The 20,295-nt window shown below is 37.0% G+C and overlaps 1 protein-coding gene across 6 annotated transcripts in view; it reads left to right on the plus strand.

The window, feature by feature from the left end:
* Positions 1–20,295, plus strand: part of Kiaa1328 (KIAA1328 ortholog) — a 284,272-nt gene that overhangs the window by 173,303 nt on the left and 90,674 nt on the right. For all 6 annotated transcript variants that reach the window (XM_038329545.1, XM_038329547.1, XM_038329546.2 and 3 more), the window contains one exon: positions 12,031–12,707. In XM_038329545.1, coding sequence (XP_038185473.1) covers positions 12,031–12,707 — 677 coding nt within the window. The remainder of the gene's footprint in view (positions 1–12,030; positions 12,708–20,295) is intronic.

The raw sequence follows: 20,295 nt of genomic DNA on the forward strand, positions 1-20,295 counted from the left end.
CATTCATCCTACCAGAGAAGGGTTGTCTCTTGGAAAGATAATTAACACAATTCTGGCAACTTACCATATCACCTTGTAAAACAGACGTGAGATGAGACAAGGACGAGCAGTGATGGGCAGGATTTCATCATGACCATGATTGCTTAGCGATGTATACTTCTTGCTCTGTGTTTAAACCCATATCTCATGTTAAGACCCTGAAGATTGTGTGAGTCACTGGAGCTCTTTTATTTGTTCCTTTTCCAATGTGGCCATAAGTCATTCTCCTTCTCTGCTTTTATACACACACACACACACACACAACCTTTTTCTGATCTTAAGTAATTAAAACTAGCTGTGTGTTTTTCTTCTAGAAAGTATTTAAAACATTTAAAGCTCCCTTTTTCCGCATTGTGACTGAATGAGCTAAGTCATTGCTGTAGTTACATTTCTTTTGATGAAATAATTGTCCCTTTAAAAGATTCTATCAGAATTCTTAGAATTGTTATCATAACTATACATTTGTCCCATCCAGTCATCTGTTTGGGCAAATGTATAAAATAATGTGTGAGCTTTCCTTAATGTGTGAGTCTCAGAGAGCAGTAACTGAGTACTCACTCATTGCCCATTTCTTTTCTCCCCCTTCCTTCAGTTTCAAAACCCCAGTCTTAAGGATAGCATACACCACAAAGATTATCAAGTCTAAATCCCTCCTTACAAATGGCTAAACTGCTTCAGAGAGCCAAAGTAACATGCCTAAAGCAACAGAATGCCAAAGTAACCATAGTGGAATTCTAATCAGTGTCTTTTGACTTTAGCTTGAATGTACTATCAGTTATTAAAACTGTTTTTATAACAATTCAAAATTCTGACTTTCAGGAAGTTTAGTAATAATAAAAGAAAACCCTTTACTGCATTTGGTAGTAACTGCAAAAATAATTATTGGCAGACCTATGGTAGTATTCCTAGAACCTGGTATGGTACTTGATATCTAGTTCATTGTTCTGTCATTTACATGTCATTTTGTGTCTTCCCTTGCTTACATTCTTTTAAACCTTATAATTAGTGACTTTAATGTCTTTTAGATTCAATATTCCTAAAGTGTGCTGCAGTCCCTTTGGGAACTAGAATAAGTTATTAGAGCCTTGCAGATGTGCGTGGCTGCTGTGTTCTGTCATTTTCCCTTCCGTTGATAGCCTACGGCCTCAGCTGCTGAGCTGTGAAGGAGCTCAAACCCCCAGGGTCCATTAGATTTAACTTGTTTACTGCATTGATATCTATATGTTAAATGACAAGAGAGTTCAGGTTATTGAATAATTTAAAATTCAGCTCTAATTGGTGTCATATGACCTGGAAAAGGCCATGGATGACGCCAGGAGCATGCTGTGAATTTCTTATAAATTATTCATAAATTAGATGATTCATTTTCCTGAGTGTCTTGCTAAATGCAAAAGTTTGTAAGTTATAACTGATGATATAACACCTGTAAGTATTTAGTTCATAATGCTGGAAGGTAATCTACCTTGATGATCTTCTAGCAAAATCTGCCAGTATAGGAGAGTTAATTGCACTGAGGAGAATGAACATTTATTTGGGATGAGACGTTGGCAAACCACACTGTGCAGCTGTTGCATTACGAATTTTCTGTCAGGTTGACAACTGGTCCATGTATAATGTTAAAATGCAACATGCCATTCTGTGCTTTTTTCCACATTAATTCCAAAATATCCTGCAAGGTAACAGTAACTTGCACCCCCCCACACACACACACACACAGTGTTACTGACCTTTTTAAAAAAGAGAGGGAATTTTGAAGCTTAGAATTGAATTATCTTTTCATAAACTGATAAGGAAGAAAATTAGAATTGTAAACACTTGTCAAGGTAGGAAAATTATTTAGCATAAAAAATAAATACCTCAAGATTTGCTGGTAATATTAACTATTCCTATGGAAAAAAAAAACTCATTGGAAGTAATAAGTTCTTAAGTATCCAAAGATGTGGCGATGACAGCACCAGTTGACTCCACAAAGAGGACAGGGGTAATCTTATCGAGTCCATGCCCTGAATGAAGAGCTTTCAGGTAATTAGTGATTGCTTAGAGAGGGAAAGACAGTCTTCTCCATTACCCTAAAATGTTATATCATGCTAAGTGATCAGCCCTAAACACATACACATATGAGCAACACTCAATAGACTCCGCAGATTGTAGTGTGTGCGCACCACACATCTGTGTAACAATAATAAAGAAGAGGTATGAATTTGAGAGGGTGGTGTAGAAATGAAGTAAATCCAGTACTCATATATGAAGTTCTCAAAATGTCTTAATAAAGGATATATTACTACTATTTAGTTTATGCTCTACTTGTTCTTTTATAGCAGAGAGATTATCCAACTCTATAGTGGTGATTTATTGAATTATATATGGATAATTATACAAAGTAATTATACAAATTTTAATATGTATGAACAGGGAATATGCTGTTTATATATGCACTTGCATAGATGTCTGTAAGATACCATATCATACATGTTTATAATATAGATAGTATATATAAGGTATTATATTAAAAAGTATCTTAAAACTTGAGTAAAATTTTCAATTCCACTAGTTTCCTAAATTTTAGGAAGAAAATTCTTCATAAAGTCTAACCTAAGTATTTTACACCCTTTTTAACCTTATTATTGTGTAAATATGGATATTCATAATGTATGTTTGATGTGAATTTGGGTATGCCATGGCTCATGTGTGGAGGTCAGAAGACAGCTTTGTAGTGTTTCTTTACTCCTAACTTTCCATAGTTCTGGGGATCAAACTCAGTTTGTCAGATTTCAGCAGCAAGTCTTTTACCGACCAAGCCATCTAACCAGGCCTCATACGCTTGATTTTAAATCTTTTCCTTTTTGATGGTATTTTTCAGTTTAGTCTATGTCTATCCAGGTTAAAGAGCACCATTCTCCAACTCTGTTGTAAACCAGAAGTGCCAATATTTTTTTGTGCTGTTGATTCCATGGTATGCTATGCTAAGGATTTTATTGGTGACGCTACTCCCCATGGTCAGTGATGGTGGCATCCTTTTTCTAAGAAAAATCCTAAAGTGCTCAGTTACTTTTATCAGTGATAATCATTTCCCCCTAATTCTTAATGCAGTTCTTTTTCTGGCATTATGTATATTATTTGGCATGCTTTCCTGCTAAATATCGTTCTAGCTTCTGATAAGTGTCTCATCTCATTTATTATCACATAGGAAGCATATGAAGAGCAGTACAGGGCACTTAGGGGTTTTGATTGGTTGAGATTTTTGTTTGTTTTGCTTATTGTTGGGACCGAGGCTTGCTACATAGTTCAGGCTGACCTTGGAATTCAGGATTATCTCTACTCAGTCTCTTGAGAGTCAGTGCTGGATTATAGTCTTGAGCCACTACACTCAACCTCATTGTTTGCTTTTCTTGTTGTGTTTTGTGCTTATCTTGCCATCCAGAATTTTTTTCTTGCAGTAGTATAAATTAATCCCAGGGCATTCCACATGCAGTGTAAATATGCTACAATTGAGCTCCATCCTCAGCCCTATTAGAATTCTTTAAATGGAAGATGTAATCACCAATTTAGTTGACAACAGCAGGCAAAGTACGGCCAACTACATGGTTTTATAGAACTGGTAAGCTAAGAATATTTTTATATTATTTTATGGTTATAGAGAGGACAGGAATATTTCAGGGAAAAGAAAGTCATGAAATTTAAATTTTAGTGTCCATAAATAAGGTTAACTGGAACACAGCTATGCACATTCATTTATTATTATCGCTTGTTTTGTGCCACTAAAGCAGATGTGAGATAGCAAAATCTAAAATACTTAATGCCTGACCTTCATACAATAAAAAAAGCCTTGTAGATAACCACTATCTGTGTGTAAAAATGGAAGAATTACAGCTATCTGCAACACCATGGAGTTCACTTAACAAATGTAATACTAGACAATGGAAGCCAGATACAGAAGAATATGGGTCATATGACTTCGTTTAGACTTAAGAAAAAAATGTCAATCTGAATTCCAGTGTTTAAGACAATGACCACCCAGGCATTTTTCTCATGATCATTTACTGGTAATATTAGTTTGTATATTAATCAATTGTTACTGTACTCTAAAGAATTGTTGAAAAAGCTAGAGCTAGAGAGATGGGAAACTTCCAGGAAACCACAAGGATGACTCCAGCTAAGAATCCAATAGTGGAGAGAGCACCTAAACCTCTCTTCCCCCTGTAATCAGATTGATTACTACCTTAATTGTCATCATAGAACCTTTATCTAGTTACTGATGGAAACAGATGCAGAGATCCACAGCTAAGCACTGGGCCAAACTCCAAAGTTCAGTCATAGAAAGGGAGGAATGGCATTATGAGCAAAGGGATCAAGACAAAGATGGGGATACCCACAGAAACAGCTGACTCAAGCTAGTGGGAGTTCACTGACCCTGGACTGACAGCTGAGGAAACAGCGTAAGACCAAACTAGGCCCTCTGAATGAAGGCCAGGCAAACCCCCTCCCTGCACCTGACTTCATTCCTTCTAAAGCATACCCTGTCTTCAGGCCTGACCCAGCCTTCACATGAGCCCTAGCCTGCTGTCTCCATATCAGACATAGAACCAACAAAGGAGGTCTAAGTGCTGCAATCTTGTTGCAACAATGCAAGGAATCTGAGAGATCAAGACAGTGTTACTCACCCCACTCCAAACCAACCAGTTCTGTAGACATATTCTCCAGTGACAATTCCTGAGATGAATTCTAGGACATTTAAAACAACAATTGTAAACTTGTTTGAAAGAATTCAAGGAGTTTTAAAGACAGCACACACAAATAAATAGCTCAGTGAACTTAATGAGACTATAAAGAGAATAAGCATCTGGATAATATTCAATAAAGCATAAATGTAAGGCTGATGGGAATAGTGAAGAAAGGCCAGGCTTTGAAAATGGAATTCATTGAGGAAATAGAAGCATTGAAGAGGACTCAAGCTGAAACGGAGATGTAATTAAAAAAAAGCCAATAACCTAGTGAAAAAACTCAAAAGCTTTACAAGTAGCATGAATAAAGCAGAATGTAGACATAATAATATCAGTGGATATCAACAGATTATCCAAAGATAAAGTGGAGTATCTAGATGAAATAAGCAAAGAATATGAAAAATTAAAGAAACTACAGGAAAAAAGTGCAAGAAATGTGAAATACCGTGAAACATTTCAAACCTTTGAATTAAAGGAATAGATGAAGGGAAAGAATCCCAGGTCAGTGGCATAGACCAGATATTCAGCAAAGTCATAGGAGAAAACTTCCCCAGACTAAGAAGGACACACTCAGAAAAATATAAGCAGCACACAGAATATCAAATAGACAAGACTCAAAAAGAATATCCACATGGTATATTGTAGTTAAAACAATAAGTATACAGAACAGAGTTCTGAGAGCCACAGTAGAAGAAAAAATTCCTCAAATACAGGGATGCTTCAACATCTGGAAATCAATGTAATAAACCACATAAGTGAACTTAAATACAAATATCACATGATTATCTCAACTGATACAGTAAAAGCCTTTGACAAAATCCAATGTATTTTCATGATAAAAGTCTTAGAATTCGCTGGACAGTGGTGACACATGCCTTTAATCCCAGCACTCAGGAGGCAGAGACAGGTGAATCTCTGTGAGTTCAAGGCCCGCCTGGTCTACAAGAACTAGTTCTAGAACAGGCTCCAAAACTACAGAGAAACTCTGTCTTAAAATTAAAAAAAAATTTAAGACTACAATTAAAAGAAATGTATGTATCTCAACATAATCAAAACTATTTATGAGAAACCTGCATGTGGAAGCCAGTGTGACCTCATATGGAGAAATAGATGAAGCAAGCCCATTGCAGTCAAGAGTGAGGCAGGGCTGTCCCAATATCATTATTCATTTTCAATACAGAGCTCAAACCACTAACCAGAGCTATAAGGCAAAAAAAAGGAAATTGAAGGGCTACAAGTAGGAAAGAAGTCAAACATAAGAGATCCCAAAAATTTTACAAAAAACTAGAAATAACCTGCAATTTCAGCAAAGTGGCTGGATACAGAATCAACTCTGAACAAATCAATAGCTTTTTATGCACCAACAATGAGCTTGGAGAAAAAGATATCATGGACATTCACAATAACCCATAGAGATATTAGTAGAGAAAATAAAATACCTAGGACTAAGCCTCACTAAAGGGATGAAAGATCTCTGCAATGAAAACTTTGTTTCTAAAGAAAGAGATAAAAGACTAGAAAAGTGGAAAACCACCCCATGCTTGTGGATTGGTGGCATTGATACTGTGAAAATAACCATTCTACCAAAAGCCTTTAACAGATTCAGTGCAATTCCATCAAATTTCTCTCGTCATTCTTCATAGAAATTGGAAAAAATACAAATTCATATGGAATCAAAAATATCCTAAATGGCCAAAACAGTCCTGAGGGGGATGCTGGAGGGATTATCATTCATAATCTCAAAATATATTACAGAGCTATAGTAATAAAATTAATGTACTTGTATAAAAGACAGATGTAGACCAGTGAAACAACAGTGGAGACCTAATATGAGTCTGAATCACTACAGCCATCTAATATTTGACAATGATGACAAAATTGTAAGCCACAGAAAAAACATTTGCCTATCGTGCTGGGAAAACCAAATATTCATATGCAGAAGAGTGAAATTAGACCGGAATCTATCACCTTGCACCATATGAACTCCAAACGGATCAGAGACCTAAATGTGAAACCCTAGACACTGAAACTGCTAGGGAGAGATGTAGGTGGTATCTTAATGCTACAGATGTAGGAAAGGGTTTTCTGAATAGGACCCCATTTGCCAATAATTGAGAAGTAAGACCTCATAAAACGAAAAAGTTTTTCACACTAAAATAACACTTAAAGAAAGAGCTTATAGGATGGGAGAAAATCTTTGCCAACTATATGTCTGACAGGGAATTAATATCCAGAATGTATAAAGAACTCCAAAAACAGAGATTAAAAACAAAACAAAAACCCCAACCAATTCAAAATATATTCCAGGAACCTGAAAAGATTGCTATGAAAAGAAGAAATAATGACAAAGAAACACCTCAAAAAATGACGATTTCATCTTACCCTAGTCCGAATGGCAAAGATGGGCTGAAGGACTGAAGACAGATGATGAAGGGGTCGGGAGGAAATGGCTGCGTCATTCTGGATGCTCTGTGGAGAGCCCTTAAAAAGCTGAGAGTGAATCTACCATACGACCCAGCTAGTCTGCTTCTTGGGCATACACCACAATGCTCACAGTAACTAGGAAATGGAAATGACCTGGGTACATGTGTTAAATATACACTGTGGACTACTGTTCAGTTACGGGGAAAAATTTACAGAGACTATTAAAGAAAACCACAGCCTATCAAAACACAAAAAACACATGGATACATTTACAATACAACTCTTATTTCCAAAAGCTAGAGAACAGAAGTTGTCTGTGAGATTCCATCTCCTAGAAATGTCACAGGAATCTCACCAACTTGGCTCTAAACAAATCTTGAACAAAGATCTTACCAAAAGACATGCTAACGTGGAAGGAAAAAATAAGATGGGTCCCCACGCCCTAGATAAAATACTACGAAATGCTGAGAGTGGGGAAACATTCTTCCTCGGGGAAGAGCCCCCAAATTGGTTATTCAATGCCAAGTGATCAGCATAAAATCACATACATATAGATAACATTAAATGAGCTAAGCAGGTTTGTGTGTGAAGAAAGAAATGAGATGGAATGGGGAAAAATGATGTAATTATATTTAAATTTCAACAAAATAAAAATATTTTTAAAGCACTTATACATGAACATTAGCAGTTCTATAAGAGTTCTGAATGACTGTCCCCCATTAATAAGAGAAAAATAAATTGTACCTTAGCCATACAACAAAATACCATGTAGTGATAAAAAAATGGATTCATTTACTATACGTGTAAATCAATAAAGGTATAACTGATGAGCATAGAGCAGTGGTGTTGACCAGAAAGCATACAAGGAAGCTCCTTGGTGATAGAGGTGTTCTGTAACTTGACCAGGAAGATAGTTACACCTATGTAAACAAATGTGAAATTTTATTAAACCATACCCAACTATATGCTGTGCATTTTATTAGAAATTTTGCCTCTATTTAAAATATTATTTAAAATAATATTTCTATGTTTGTGTTATGTTAATATGAAAATTTCATATTAAACCCTTATGCAAGCTAGAGAGATGATCCATGGGGTAAAGGTGCTGGCACTGAGCTTGACAACCTTGGTTTGATCCTCAGGATCTGTGTGGTTGAAGGAAAGGATGAACTCCCACAAGTTGTCCTCTGATCTCTCTGTGAGCATCATGGTAGCTTTGTGCTGGTACACACCTGTGTGCATGCATGTACATGCACTGAAATATGTAATGCAGGTTTTGAAATATCCACATACCACAGAAACAGTTCAGAACTTTTTGTTAGTTTAAGCCTTTGTTAAGTGAATTTGTGTTTGTTAATAGAGCAGCTCTAGGAAGAAAAACACATCTGTTTCATTCGGTTCTATTGTTATTTGCATAGGTCCCAAAGGCATTAGATATCCTCAACTTTGCTAATAAAGTAGCTGGATTTTGTGTTTAGAGCCTTTTAGGAAGTTTGTTTTCTATGTCTTTTCTCACATCCTCTTGGTAACATATGATTTGAGGACTCTCTCTGGAGACCAAGTTAGTCTGGAACCTGCTACAGAGCCCCAACTGGCTTTATGATTCTTCTTTTCCCATCAAGTCCTAGGATTCTATTTTTTTCATAACTAGCCCATAACTCAACTTGAATTTTTCCAATAACAAAGCATGCAGTCAAAGCATGCAGTCAAAGCATGCTTATTGAGAATATAGTATGTGTAAGCATAAATGTTCCATACACAGATATATATATATATCTATATATATATATATAGATATATATATATATATATAGCCTTTCCTGTCAGAACTTGTTGAATATCCATCATTTTTCAGCTCTTGTAAATTGGGGACATGTTTATTTCTGCTGCCAAAGATCTCAGAACTCATTATTCTGTCTACATAACTATCTAAACTGTTCATGAATTAGTTCATTTAAAAAGTTATGTAGACTCAACACACACACACACACACACACACACACACACACACACACACACACACCAATGCCCTAAATCCTACAAACCATAAATATCAGCTTATATGGTTAAGTGGTCTTTATGAACAAAAGGACTTTGCATATGTGATAAGACTAAGGATTTGAAGGTGAAGAAATCATCCTGGATTACCTGGATAGGTGTCCTCTATAGACCAAAAGGAGTAAGAAAGAAGTCAGAGCACAGGACACTATGATGTTGGAAGCAGAAGCTGGAATAATGCACTTTGAAGATGGAGGAGAGACTGCAAACCAAGGAATATATATGATCACTAGATGCTTTAAAGAAACAAAGCAGAAATAGATTCTGTCTTCAGGGCTTCCCAAAGGAACAAGCCCTGCCAAAACCTGGATTTGAGCCCAGTGAGATAGATTTTTAATTTCTGACCTCCACAGTCTTTGGAGAAGACATTTGTGTTGTCGCACACTGCCACATTTGTAGTAATTCACTATAGTGGCAATAAGAAATGAATGTAGTAATTGTAATTTATTAGTTTATTGTGAGAGGGATATTTCTCTCAATAACCTTGAGCAAATAACTTCAGTGTGCAGATAATTGTCCAGGAAAAGTAAAAAAAAAATACTTCAGTGGGTATGTTATTAGCAAGCTGTGTCATTAACATATGGACACCTTTGTGCCCTTCTACAATATCAGAATATATTGAGTGTTAATAGATTCACCCTCACCAAGTACTTATACATTCCTTTGAAGTCATAACTATGCCAATATTCCATTCCATTCTGATAATATCTGGCACTAGAATGATATATCACACTTCAATCAATGCTTATAGGTGCCAAAGTTAAAAATGAGTATATAGAAGCTAACAGGTAGTAAATGCAGCATTGGTACCAATCAGAGAGCCATTTCAGGTAGGCAAGTGCTCGGTTGAGGGAACTTGACAACTTTGAAGTTGGTGATGTCAGTGACGGTAGGATCGGGCTAAACCAAGTCAAGCCACAGTTGGAAATGTGTCATCTGGCAATCTCCTAAGCAGTGGCCAATGACAAGTGCCAAGTTGGTGCACCATGGTGTGGGCTCAGGTGGTTCTCCTATGTTCAGATTTGTGGCTTCTGCTTTAATTGATTTGGTCTGTCCAATAATCTTAAAGGTGGTATTTTTTAATAAGCATGAATAAGTCGATGCTTTATGATGTTAAGATAGATAACGATTATTTATGAACAATATGCCATTATTCTGTCTCAGTATTTGTACCCAGCCTTGAGTAACTTGTAACAAAGCAGCTGCTCAAGATACAATGAAATCTAGACAACATGATTTAAGATTCTTTTGCTTGTTTTGTTAATAGTACTGTTCAGTACTATTAATGGCTTTCTGGACTTTCTTGAATCCAGATAGGAAATGGCAAGAAAATAGAGGAGTTTATGTAAATGAAAGAGTTTGTAAATGAAAGCCAAAGAGAAGAGGAAGGTGTGAGTGGATGCCATAAAGAATATTTCAAACCTTTTTCTCATTTGTTTAGCCTTCTCTTGGCTCATCTTTCAGTGGAGTCTGTGTTGGCGACTGTGTTTCCTCCGAGGTAGATGGTCTGTGCCTTTCAGCCTTTGTGCTAAAACTTATACTCTGGCTTCCCAAAGGAATCTACATAGCTAGGAATGATACCACTCTGAGGAATCCATCTTTGTACTTAAGTAATTGGGACTTGGTGACTCCCATATATTATGCCTAATATCTAAGTTTTGTCTATAGAAGATTATCTGTTCTTGGGAGAATCTAGACTTTGTTGGATTCATTTTCAGAATTATGCTCTTCCCTATCAATTTCATTTGATTAAGATTCTTCTGCATTAATTTTATTAATGTTTTGTTAATCCCAAGTATCCAACTTTACGAACAAGCTGCTTATCTTTGCTACACTCAGCATTTGTTTGAACCTAAACTATTTTAATCTGGGCAGGCTAGAATTTGGATATACCATGTTTCTAAAAGGCACTGAGAGGAAATCCCACTTACTTATAGTAAATCAAAGATGTTCAGAGCTGAACCAGTGCTCACTCAGCATCACCTGAAACCCTCCTAAAGATGCAGATGAGCTGACTGTTCTGAACAGAGTTAGAAACTCTGTGGCTGAAACAAGCCCTTCAGGTAATTTTCATGCCCGCTCAAGTTTGAGAATAATTGATATAGATGAAGTTTCACTCTCCCATTAGAACAGTTTTACAGCTAAAATGTTGGGAAAGCTTGCTCTTCACCTGGCAGCTTAAATTTACAACTGCTCCCTTTCTGCCTGAGTTCAGTTAGACTGTAATCACTTGAATGGTTTAATTGAAAAATCACTTATGTTTGTAGCTAAAATTAAAAATATTTAAATAATAGCTTTTTGTTGGAATTATGTATGTTGAAATTGGTTGGTTTTATCTGTGTTCTCTAAAGACATTTATAAAAATTCATCTAACAGTTGCTATTCAGAATAACGTGAAATGTTTTACATCAAATCTTGTTCTGTATAATGGCTAATCAAAGAATATTCAAGTGACTGCATGGATTTCTTGGCTCAATATTCAAAGATAGACATTTTTAGGTATTAATGTTTAATGTGTTGACATCTTAAAGTTGATTTTATGTAACATTAAGTACTTGCAACTCCTAAAACCACCAAAGATTTGCAAAAGCAACATGGAATAATGCTGGATCTTTCTTATCCTCTTATATATTTGCTGAAATAAAGGTTGTTTGAAATTGATGTAGCTTTGTGGAATATTAGCAATGTAGATACTGTAATATTTAAGAAAAAGAAATACAAGTTTTGTTTTATTGAATATATATCACTGAAAAACAAAAACCAGTTCTTTTTCCATGTTTCTTTTTAGATAACCAACAGGAAAAGTACTCACCAGTCTTCATTGATGGACCTGGATGGCTCCTACCTGAGTGTAGCCAAACCACATACCTACTGTCAGACCAAGGCAAGGCCTAAGTCAGCAAACCAGGACTCAGTTTCAGAATCCCTTACGGCACTGAGGAATAATTCTTTTAAACCAATAACACTTCATCATCACAAAGAAGGTTTAGAGAGGGTGTCATCAGAAACCAGAACAGGTACTTCTGAATCTCTAGGGAGGAAACCAGTAGATGCAGCCCCAATAGAGAAAATCCTATCTTCAGAAGAGTTGAAGATAAAGGAATATCCACACCTTTCACGTACTCCATTAAGTCACTACTGTGGTCATAAATGCTCTGAAAGTGAAGACTGTGTTCGTGAGAACTATCAGCCTGCAAACATGGCCCCTCAGTATTGTAAGACACATATGGAACCATGTCATTGTGGGCTTTCCTGGGCACCTCTCATGCATGATAGAGTGACATTGCAACCCAGTGAGACTGATGTAAAAAAGCAGCTCTCAGAAGATCGAAGGCAACAGTTGATGCTTCAGAAAATGGAACTAGAAATTGAAAAGGAACGCCTTCAGCATCTTCTGGCTCAACAAGAGACAAAGCTTCTCCTCAAACAGCAGCAACTGCACCAGTCCCGACTAGATTACAACTGGTGAGTCCTACCTCTTATTTCTGCACTGTATGTAGGTTGGAGAATACAGTTTCAAATACTTGGTTTTTACGAACCTCAGTTCACAGAGGTTCTTCAGTATCTTCGCTTGTTGGAGTGCACACCAACTATGACTACAAGTAAATTGCTGTTTTATACAGAGTGTATGCATACAAGTATGTACATGGTGCTTGTGCCTTTAAGGACACATGTGGAGGCCAGACGAGGACTTCAGGTATCTTCATCTGTCATTCTCTACCTTACTTCCTTTAGACAGAGTCTCTACTCAGTCAGAAGCTCAGCATTTCTACTAGGCTGGATAGCCACTGAATTCTGGGCTCCATCTGCCTAACCACCCCCAGTGCTAGGGTTACAAGCATACGTAATCATGTCTATCTAGGGATGTGAACTCAAGTCCTCTTCCTTGTACAGCAAGTTCTTTACCCACTGAACTGTCTTCGAAGTTTCAGTGGTGACTTTTCTCAGACTTCAAAGCCATCTGCTTTTCTAATTGTCACTATGGAAAGTTAATCTCTAAGTTAAGTCCTATTATTTCAGACTGTGGAATCAGGTTGTAAAGCAGTGTGATTTGTTATCATCATGTTTTTCTTCCATCATATAAAATATTTTATAGCATGTGGTAGTGTGTTAAGGACATTTATACAAGAACATATGTGTTGATCATATTTTTTCTGTGTTTTCCTTTTTATTATTTATTTTTATTGGAGTTGAGGCTCAATCCCAGGATCTTGTTCATGTTATGCTAGTGTTCTGCCATTGAGATATATCCTCACCCCCATTGTTCTTCCCTTAATAATTATCTCCTTAGAATACAATTTCAAAAGCTGGATTGCTATTTTGATGTTACCTACTATTCAGTGTGATTTTATACTCAGATTCATAAAGTTTATTGTTTAATTTAAGAACACTATTTATTTACTATAGTAAATCAAAATGTTTATTTAAAATCCTAAAAAGTGGCATTTATATTCTTTCAAAACCAATGAATTACAGATTTTCCAAGGAAAAAGCTTCTGTCTCCTGCCTTGTTGCCATCCCCATCTATAGATTCTTATTAGATGCACTCATCTCTTTATAATTCTAGCTAAGAAAAAAGACCTAAGAAATAGGATTTTTGAGGAAAATTTGTATGGATATTTTTAATGATATTTTTAGTTTACACATATTCATAGTTACTTTTAAACTAGTCATTTTAGAAATATTACAGAGACATTCCATATGAGCTTCTCCAATGACTACATGTTACATAACTAAACTGGTGAGTTATCATCGGTACAGTATATGTGATTATCTGCTGCTATTTTATTGCTATCACCACCACAGTAGACAGAGCTGCTTGTCACTACTACAGAATTGATGAACATTTTCTGATAGCACTTTTTGAGCCCACCCTGTTCTTCTCTCAAATTTCATAGACATAAATCTAGATTTTTGTTGTTGTTGTTGCTAAGGTCCCTGGGATCTGATCGTGGCAGCTACTGCTGCTTCTGTTTGCACTGTGCTCTTTCTCTTGTGCTTTGGTCAAGTGTCTGGCTCTCCTCTCTGCCCTCTTAGTCTATCATCAACATTAATCTAGTGAGGTTTGTTTTCTTTCCATTTTGCTGATGATATTCTTTTACTTTTCTCAGGTGAGCATGTTTCCAAAGTACATTTTCTGTCTGGTTTTTATTTATGTCTTCTGTTTCTTTGTAGAGATTTTCTTTGTAGAGATATGCTTGCTCTATATTCTCATTAAGTATTTTTGCCATCTTTTTTTTCATTCTTGACGTGATGACTGGTTTTCATCTTTGTTCTGGGTATTAGTTTGTAGCCTTAGTCACTGGGTGTTGCTTAAATATTCTTCTGTAGTATCCCTTCTCTAACATTGGTGAGGCAGAGGGCTTGGCTGCCTCATGAAAGCCCATAGAAAATGAAAGTCTTCCTTCTACTCAGCCTTTGCTGGTGGGAACAGAGCAAGTGAGGCCACCCATGTGCCGCTGGGGTTGATTAGAGTAGAACAATAGAGTAGATTTACTGTTTAAAAGCTTTCTACTTCTTTGACTGTATGACTGACACCCTTCCATACTTTTGAAGTTTCTAGGTCACCAATATTCTAAGTGTACAGACAAAAAAAAAAAAGTCATTGAAAAGTTCATCCTTCCTTGGGACCCAACTCACTAATTGCCCATCTTTCTGTCATTGTTTGCTTTCAAGTCAGCATAAGCGTCATAACTGAGTGGTACTGTTGATTGCCTCTTTCCTGTTGAAGCTTGCTGGAACTTTCTGATACCATCAATGACCCCAGGGAAGGGACATTAACTTGCGCCTCTGGGAGTCAATCAAGGGCAACAGCAGTGGACTCTGTTTTTGGAGTCTTTCAGACAGCCCTGACTAACATCTCAAAAGATGGGTCCAAGGTTTATGCAATGATGGGGAGTCTATTAAACCAGAATCAAGCTTTATTACAGAAAAAGAAAAAAACACTATGGGGCACACAAAGCTTATCAGCTATAGCTGTGACAATAGCCAGAGATCAGCTTCTGAAATTTTGGCAATGGATATTGGTTTTGGGCCTCCTCACATAGTAAAATAAAGCACAAGGTGTGGGTCAAAGAACTTTTACAACCTTGAGGTCAGACTTAAAGTCACATTACATTTTAAGTTTTACAACTTTGGTTATAGGACGTTGGGATGTTAACCTAGGATGTTTGCAAAAGCCTGTGGCTGACACAGCTGCTTTTCACTGTCCCTGAAAGAATGTAAGGCAGAGAGTAGAGTCACACAGGTGGACAGTTAAAAATTAAGGAAATACAAGCAGAGGATCCCATAGAGGCAGTAGTTAGAAGCTAAGCTTTTTCTGTAGTACCTGCCTAGCTGGGAAGCTGGGAGGCAGAAGACAATTGTTAAAAGTTTACCTCTTACACAGTAGATGCCAGGATGTCTGCTGTTGAGGCAGAAAGTGTTTTTTCTAAAGGCTAACAGTAGCTGCCAGCTTTATTTATTTTTCTTCCAAAATGTGTTTGGGCTTACAATTTTATATTTCCATTTTCCTGGATGGGATGCTTTATTTCTATATTCTGTTCCTGAACTCTTCACTGATTGTTTATTTCCTGTTTTCAGAATTATTGTCCTCAAATTATCATGTGATTTAGTCAGTTCCCTTGCATAGCTGAGTATTACTCTGTGTAGTTGCTGTCTGCTGTCTGCAGTCTTAGAAAGTCCTCAGTGGTTTACACTATAGTGCTTTCAGTCTTGTTGATCAAGACTTGTAAAATACAAGTCACGAAACAGTGCCCAGTCACAGTGCTGTCCACCTTCATCTTGCTGGTTTCTGGTGCCTTCGGCATCTGTTAAAGGTTTTTGTGGTTCTGTGAGCCTTGGCCATCACAATTCTGCCATTCCATTTGTTATTTGTAGCTCTGATCGTAAAATAAAATTCTCCCAGGTCAAGAAGTTAGAAGCTTCTAATGAGGTTCCCAGATAAACTTAAGATACTGGAATAGAAGCTTTCTGAGACAGATTCTGCCTCTGTGGCCCAAGCTAACCCAAACCTATGTTTTCTCCTGCCTGCTAAGATTAGTTTTCACCACACCTGGCTGCAGACACTTTTAACTAGAGGAGGTTCTCTCTTGCTGCCTTTCTGCTGTGGAAATCATCTGATCTACCATGGTCAGCTGGGCCAGGCTAGTCCAGAAGTCACGACTTGGGTTTAATCAGTGTCATAGTTCTCATTTCTAGACTGAAAGTTGGCCTACTTTCTGTCCTGCATTTTAGAGTCATGCGATTTTATCACTTAGGAGTTATCTGAAAGTCTTCCCAATAGTGACGTAAACCAAAAATTTCTGTGGCAAATGAAGCCTCCAAACAGTGCCTTTATTTTACCACTTCTATATTTTAAAGCCTGGTTTAAACATTACTTCTAGATTAGATGTTGCCGATCATTCTAGTTTGCAAAACTTTCTATGATTTGCAGTCATCTGTCTACCCATTTGCCCAATTTTTCCTAAGAAATGTTTTTCTGAAAATTTATCTCAGTGCAGCTCTTTCCATACACCACTCATAGCTCTTTTCAGGCTGTGCTTCTCCTCTGGTTTAAATATGTCTGCTTCCCTTTTCCAGTTATCCACGACTTGCTTAAGTTTAGGTCTGGTTTCTCTGTCCCTAGCTCTTTAGGTTTTATCTACTGTAGTCTATAACTCAGCTCAGTTTTCATTGTTTTAGCAAAGTATGTGTTATTTCTACCCAAAACTATGTGGGAGGTATACCTAGATGATTAAAACCTGGCCTCTTTTAGTGTGTCATGCAGTCTCATATACTAATTTATATATATTATGAACAATTGTATATCTTTACTGAATTTGTAATTAAGTGGTCAGGTAACTCACTTCAATTAGTAATAAATTAATACTGGCTATGTACATGGAATTATTTATGGTGCTTAGGATATTTAGGAAATGTATAGAAAGGCAATCTATATTTGAATTTTAAATGAGTTGCATATAATTGATATAGTAAAAGTAGTTCAGAGTTTGGAGATGAGACTTTCCCATTTAATTGAATTTGCGAAAACATGAATGTAGTACCCAAGTCGCTGGGACCCCAAGAAGACCACTAGAGACAGGACTCATCAAAATGCAAAAGCAGGTTTAATTATGCAAATAGTGATTTGGACCTCTTCTTGCACACCAACGCAGTGGGAGCCAAAGGAGGTATCCCACATGCCACTGTTCTTAGGCAGGATATATATATATATATATATATATATATATATATATATATATATATATACACATATATATATATATCCACAAATCTATTGTTTTGGGCATAAGGGGTATGGGTGACTCTGATTGGCTCCAGTCCAGGGGATTTTCCACTCTGCTGATATCTATCAATCTTGAGCAGCTGGGCTCCAGTCTCGGGAACTTCCCGCTCTGCTGGCAGCACCTTCAGCAGCTGGACTCCTGACTAGAGACTTCGTGTTCTGCTGACAGCCACCTTGGGGCCTAGTACAAAATAGAGTTGGTTTTGTCCCTTCAGTTAACACTTACTTAATTCTGATTTATAATTGGTTCTTCCACCTTGAGATTACATACATAATCAGTGCTTTCAGAAAGTCTTCCATTGTGAGCCCTTTCTAAACTGGTTAAAGATTTATCCAGAATACAATTGATTGCAGTGCCATAAACTTTTTTGGGAGTAAGAATGCGTTTGTAGTGAATAAAGTCAAAGCTATTCATAAATATTGTCTTTGTCTTTCTCACTTATATATACGATATACCTAGCTATGAGAACTGTACCACCTTTACCACTTAAAAGTGTACCACCTTGGGTAAATTTTGTCCTAGACCTGCCCCTCTTTCCTCTGTAAATACATATAATAAAGTTACTACTTCTGGGGTATTTATGAGGATCAACACAATAATATATGTAAGAAATATTCCATAAGTGATTGCTACTGACTTCTGTTATTACAGTTTTTCTTACTCTTTTCTCATAATTACCTGATTTTAGCATTTGACACTTGTATTCATTTGCGTGTCACTACAAAATAATACTGTAAATTCTTTGTTTATCACCATGTATAGTTACAACTGAAAGAATGTCTTGTGATAGTGAAAATACCATGTTCATGGTTGTTTTATGAAACATTTTATAGTTTTATTTAATAGTTTTTGTTTGTTTTCTTGTTCTGTTTGTTTGGTTGGTTGTTTTGGTTTTTCGATACAGGATTTCTCTGTGTAACAGTTCTGGGTGTCATGGAATTTGTTTTGTATAGACCAGGCTGGCCTTGAACTCTCAGAGATCCACTTGCCTATGCCTGCCACATGCTGGTACTAAAGGTGTGCACTACCTCCTTCTCAATTTTTTTCATAGTTAAAGAATATACTTGTACATGTAATCAGAAATCATTTTCCGAAAAGCTGAAGGGATGGATGTTAAGCATCACCTATTTGTTATCAGTGACTGATCCCTAAATTCTAGAAAGGTTTTTGTACGGATATTTTCAACAGCCCTTCCTTCTCAGTACATGTGAGTATGGTCTTAATCTCAGTAGATACCATGCCTTCTGTCTTAGTTCTTCTATTGTGATAAAACACCGTGAACAAAAGCGAGTTGGAGAGGAAAGGGTTTATTTCCAGGTAATAGTCCATCACTGAGGGAAGTCAGGGTAAGAATTAAGGAAGGAACCAAAGCAGAAGCTATGGAGGAACTCTGCATACTCATTTCTCTCTGTGGTTTGCTCAGCCTTCTTACAGCACCAAGGACCACCAGCACTGAAGGGAACTGAACCTTTTCATATCAATCATTAATCAAGAAAGTGCCCACAGGCCAGTCTGGTAGGGGCCATTCTCAATAGAGGTTCCCTTCTCACAAATGACTCTAGCTTATGTCAAGTTGACAAATGAAATTAACCAGGACACCTAGTTCTATTTTTGTCCGTGTCCTAAAGAAAATATATTGTCACTGATCTCCCAACTCTTTGAAGTGTCACCATGAGAAGTTGGGTACCTCCGAAGTTTATGTTTTACAGAGTCAATAATACTTGAGAATTACAAAAGTCTTTATTTAGACCATGATGACTTAAATGGCTTCTATTTAAAGTGTTTCCTCAAAAGGCCCACATGGTGTAGGCTCAGTCATAAAGTCCAGTGTTCAGAGATGGAACTTAAAGGGATATGATTGGCTCATAAGGGCTCTGGTCTAATCAAGTAATTGAGCCATTGGAATAATCCATTAACCCATTAATGAGTTGATCTTTTCTGTTAAAGCTATTGATAATTCACAATTTCCGGCATTATTATGACTTGGTAAAATCTACAAGACAGGCCTATCCAATGTGTGCCTTTGATGGGTATTTCCTGTCCCTCTCTGCTTCCAGGCTGACATGAGGTAAGCAGCTTTTGTCTGCTATGCTCTTCTGCCTCACCGCAGACCCACAGAAATAGAAATACAAACCATGAGTCCAATAAATCTTTCCCCCATTAATTTATTTACTTGTGTATTTTGTAACAGTAATGAAAATTGTGATAGTAATGTTGATTGTTGAGTTGACAGGATAGAGAATCACATAAAACAATCCTCCAGGCTTGCCTCTAAAGGCCTATCCTGGTTAGGTTGGTTAAAATAGGAAGACCTCACTCTAACTGTGGGTATATGGTTGTTTGAGGTCTGGTCCTAGATTACATGAAAAGGAGAAGTCTAGCTGAAGTCTAGCATTTATCTCCTGCCTCCTAACCACAAATGCAGTGTGACCAGCTGCCTCAACCTCTTACTTCCAGGTTCTCCCCATTGTGATGGAATACACCATCAAACTTGGAGCCAAATAAACCTTTTCTTCCTCAGACTTTTTGGTCTAACGTTTTATCACAGTGACTGGAAAAGTAACTAAGAGCAAAGTAACTAACACATGGGCAAAACACTCATTTACAGTCTTGAGTTTTAAAATCATGTTCTCACCAACTCAGTCTTCCCACATGCTTCTATATGGAAAATCTAAGTCTTGTAAACTGATGGGCCTACTTAATGTGTATTTAGGACGTGTGTGTATGTATGTGTGTGTCTGTCTGTCTCTTTCTCTCTCTGTGTG

This window comes from Arvicola amphibius, chromosome 5 (genome assembly GCF_903992535.2).
Source record: "Arvicola amphibius chromosome 5, mArvAmp1.2, whole genome shotgun sequence".
In the NCBI taxonomy this organism is placed as follows: domain Eukaryota; kingdom Metazoa; phylum Chordata; class Mammalia; order Rodentia; family Cricetidae; genus Arvicola; species Arvicola amphibius.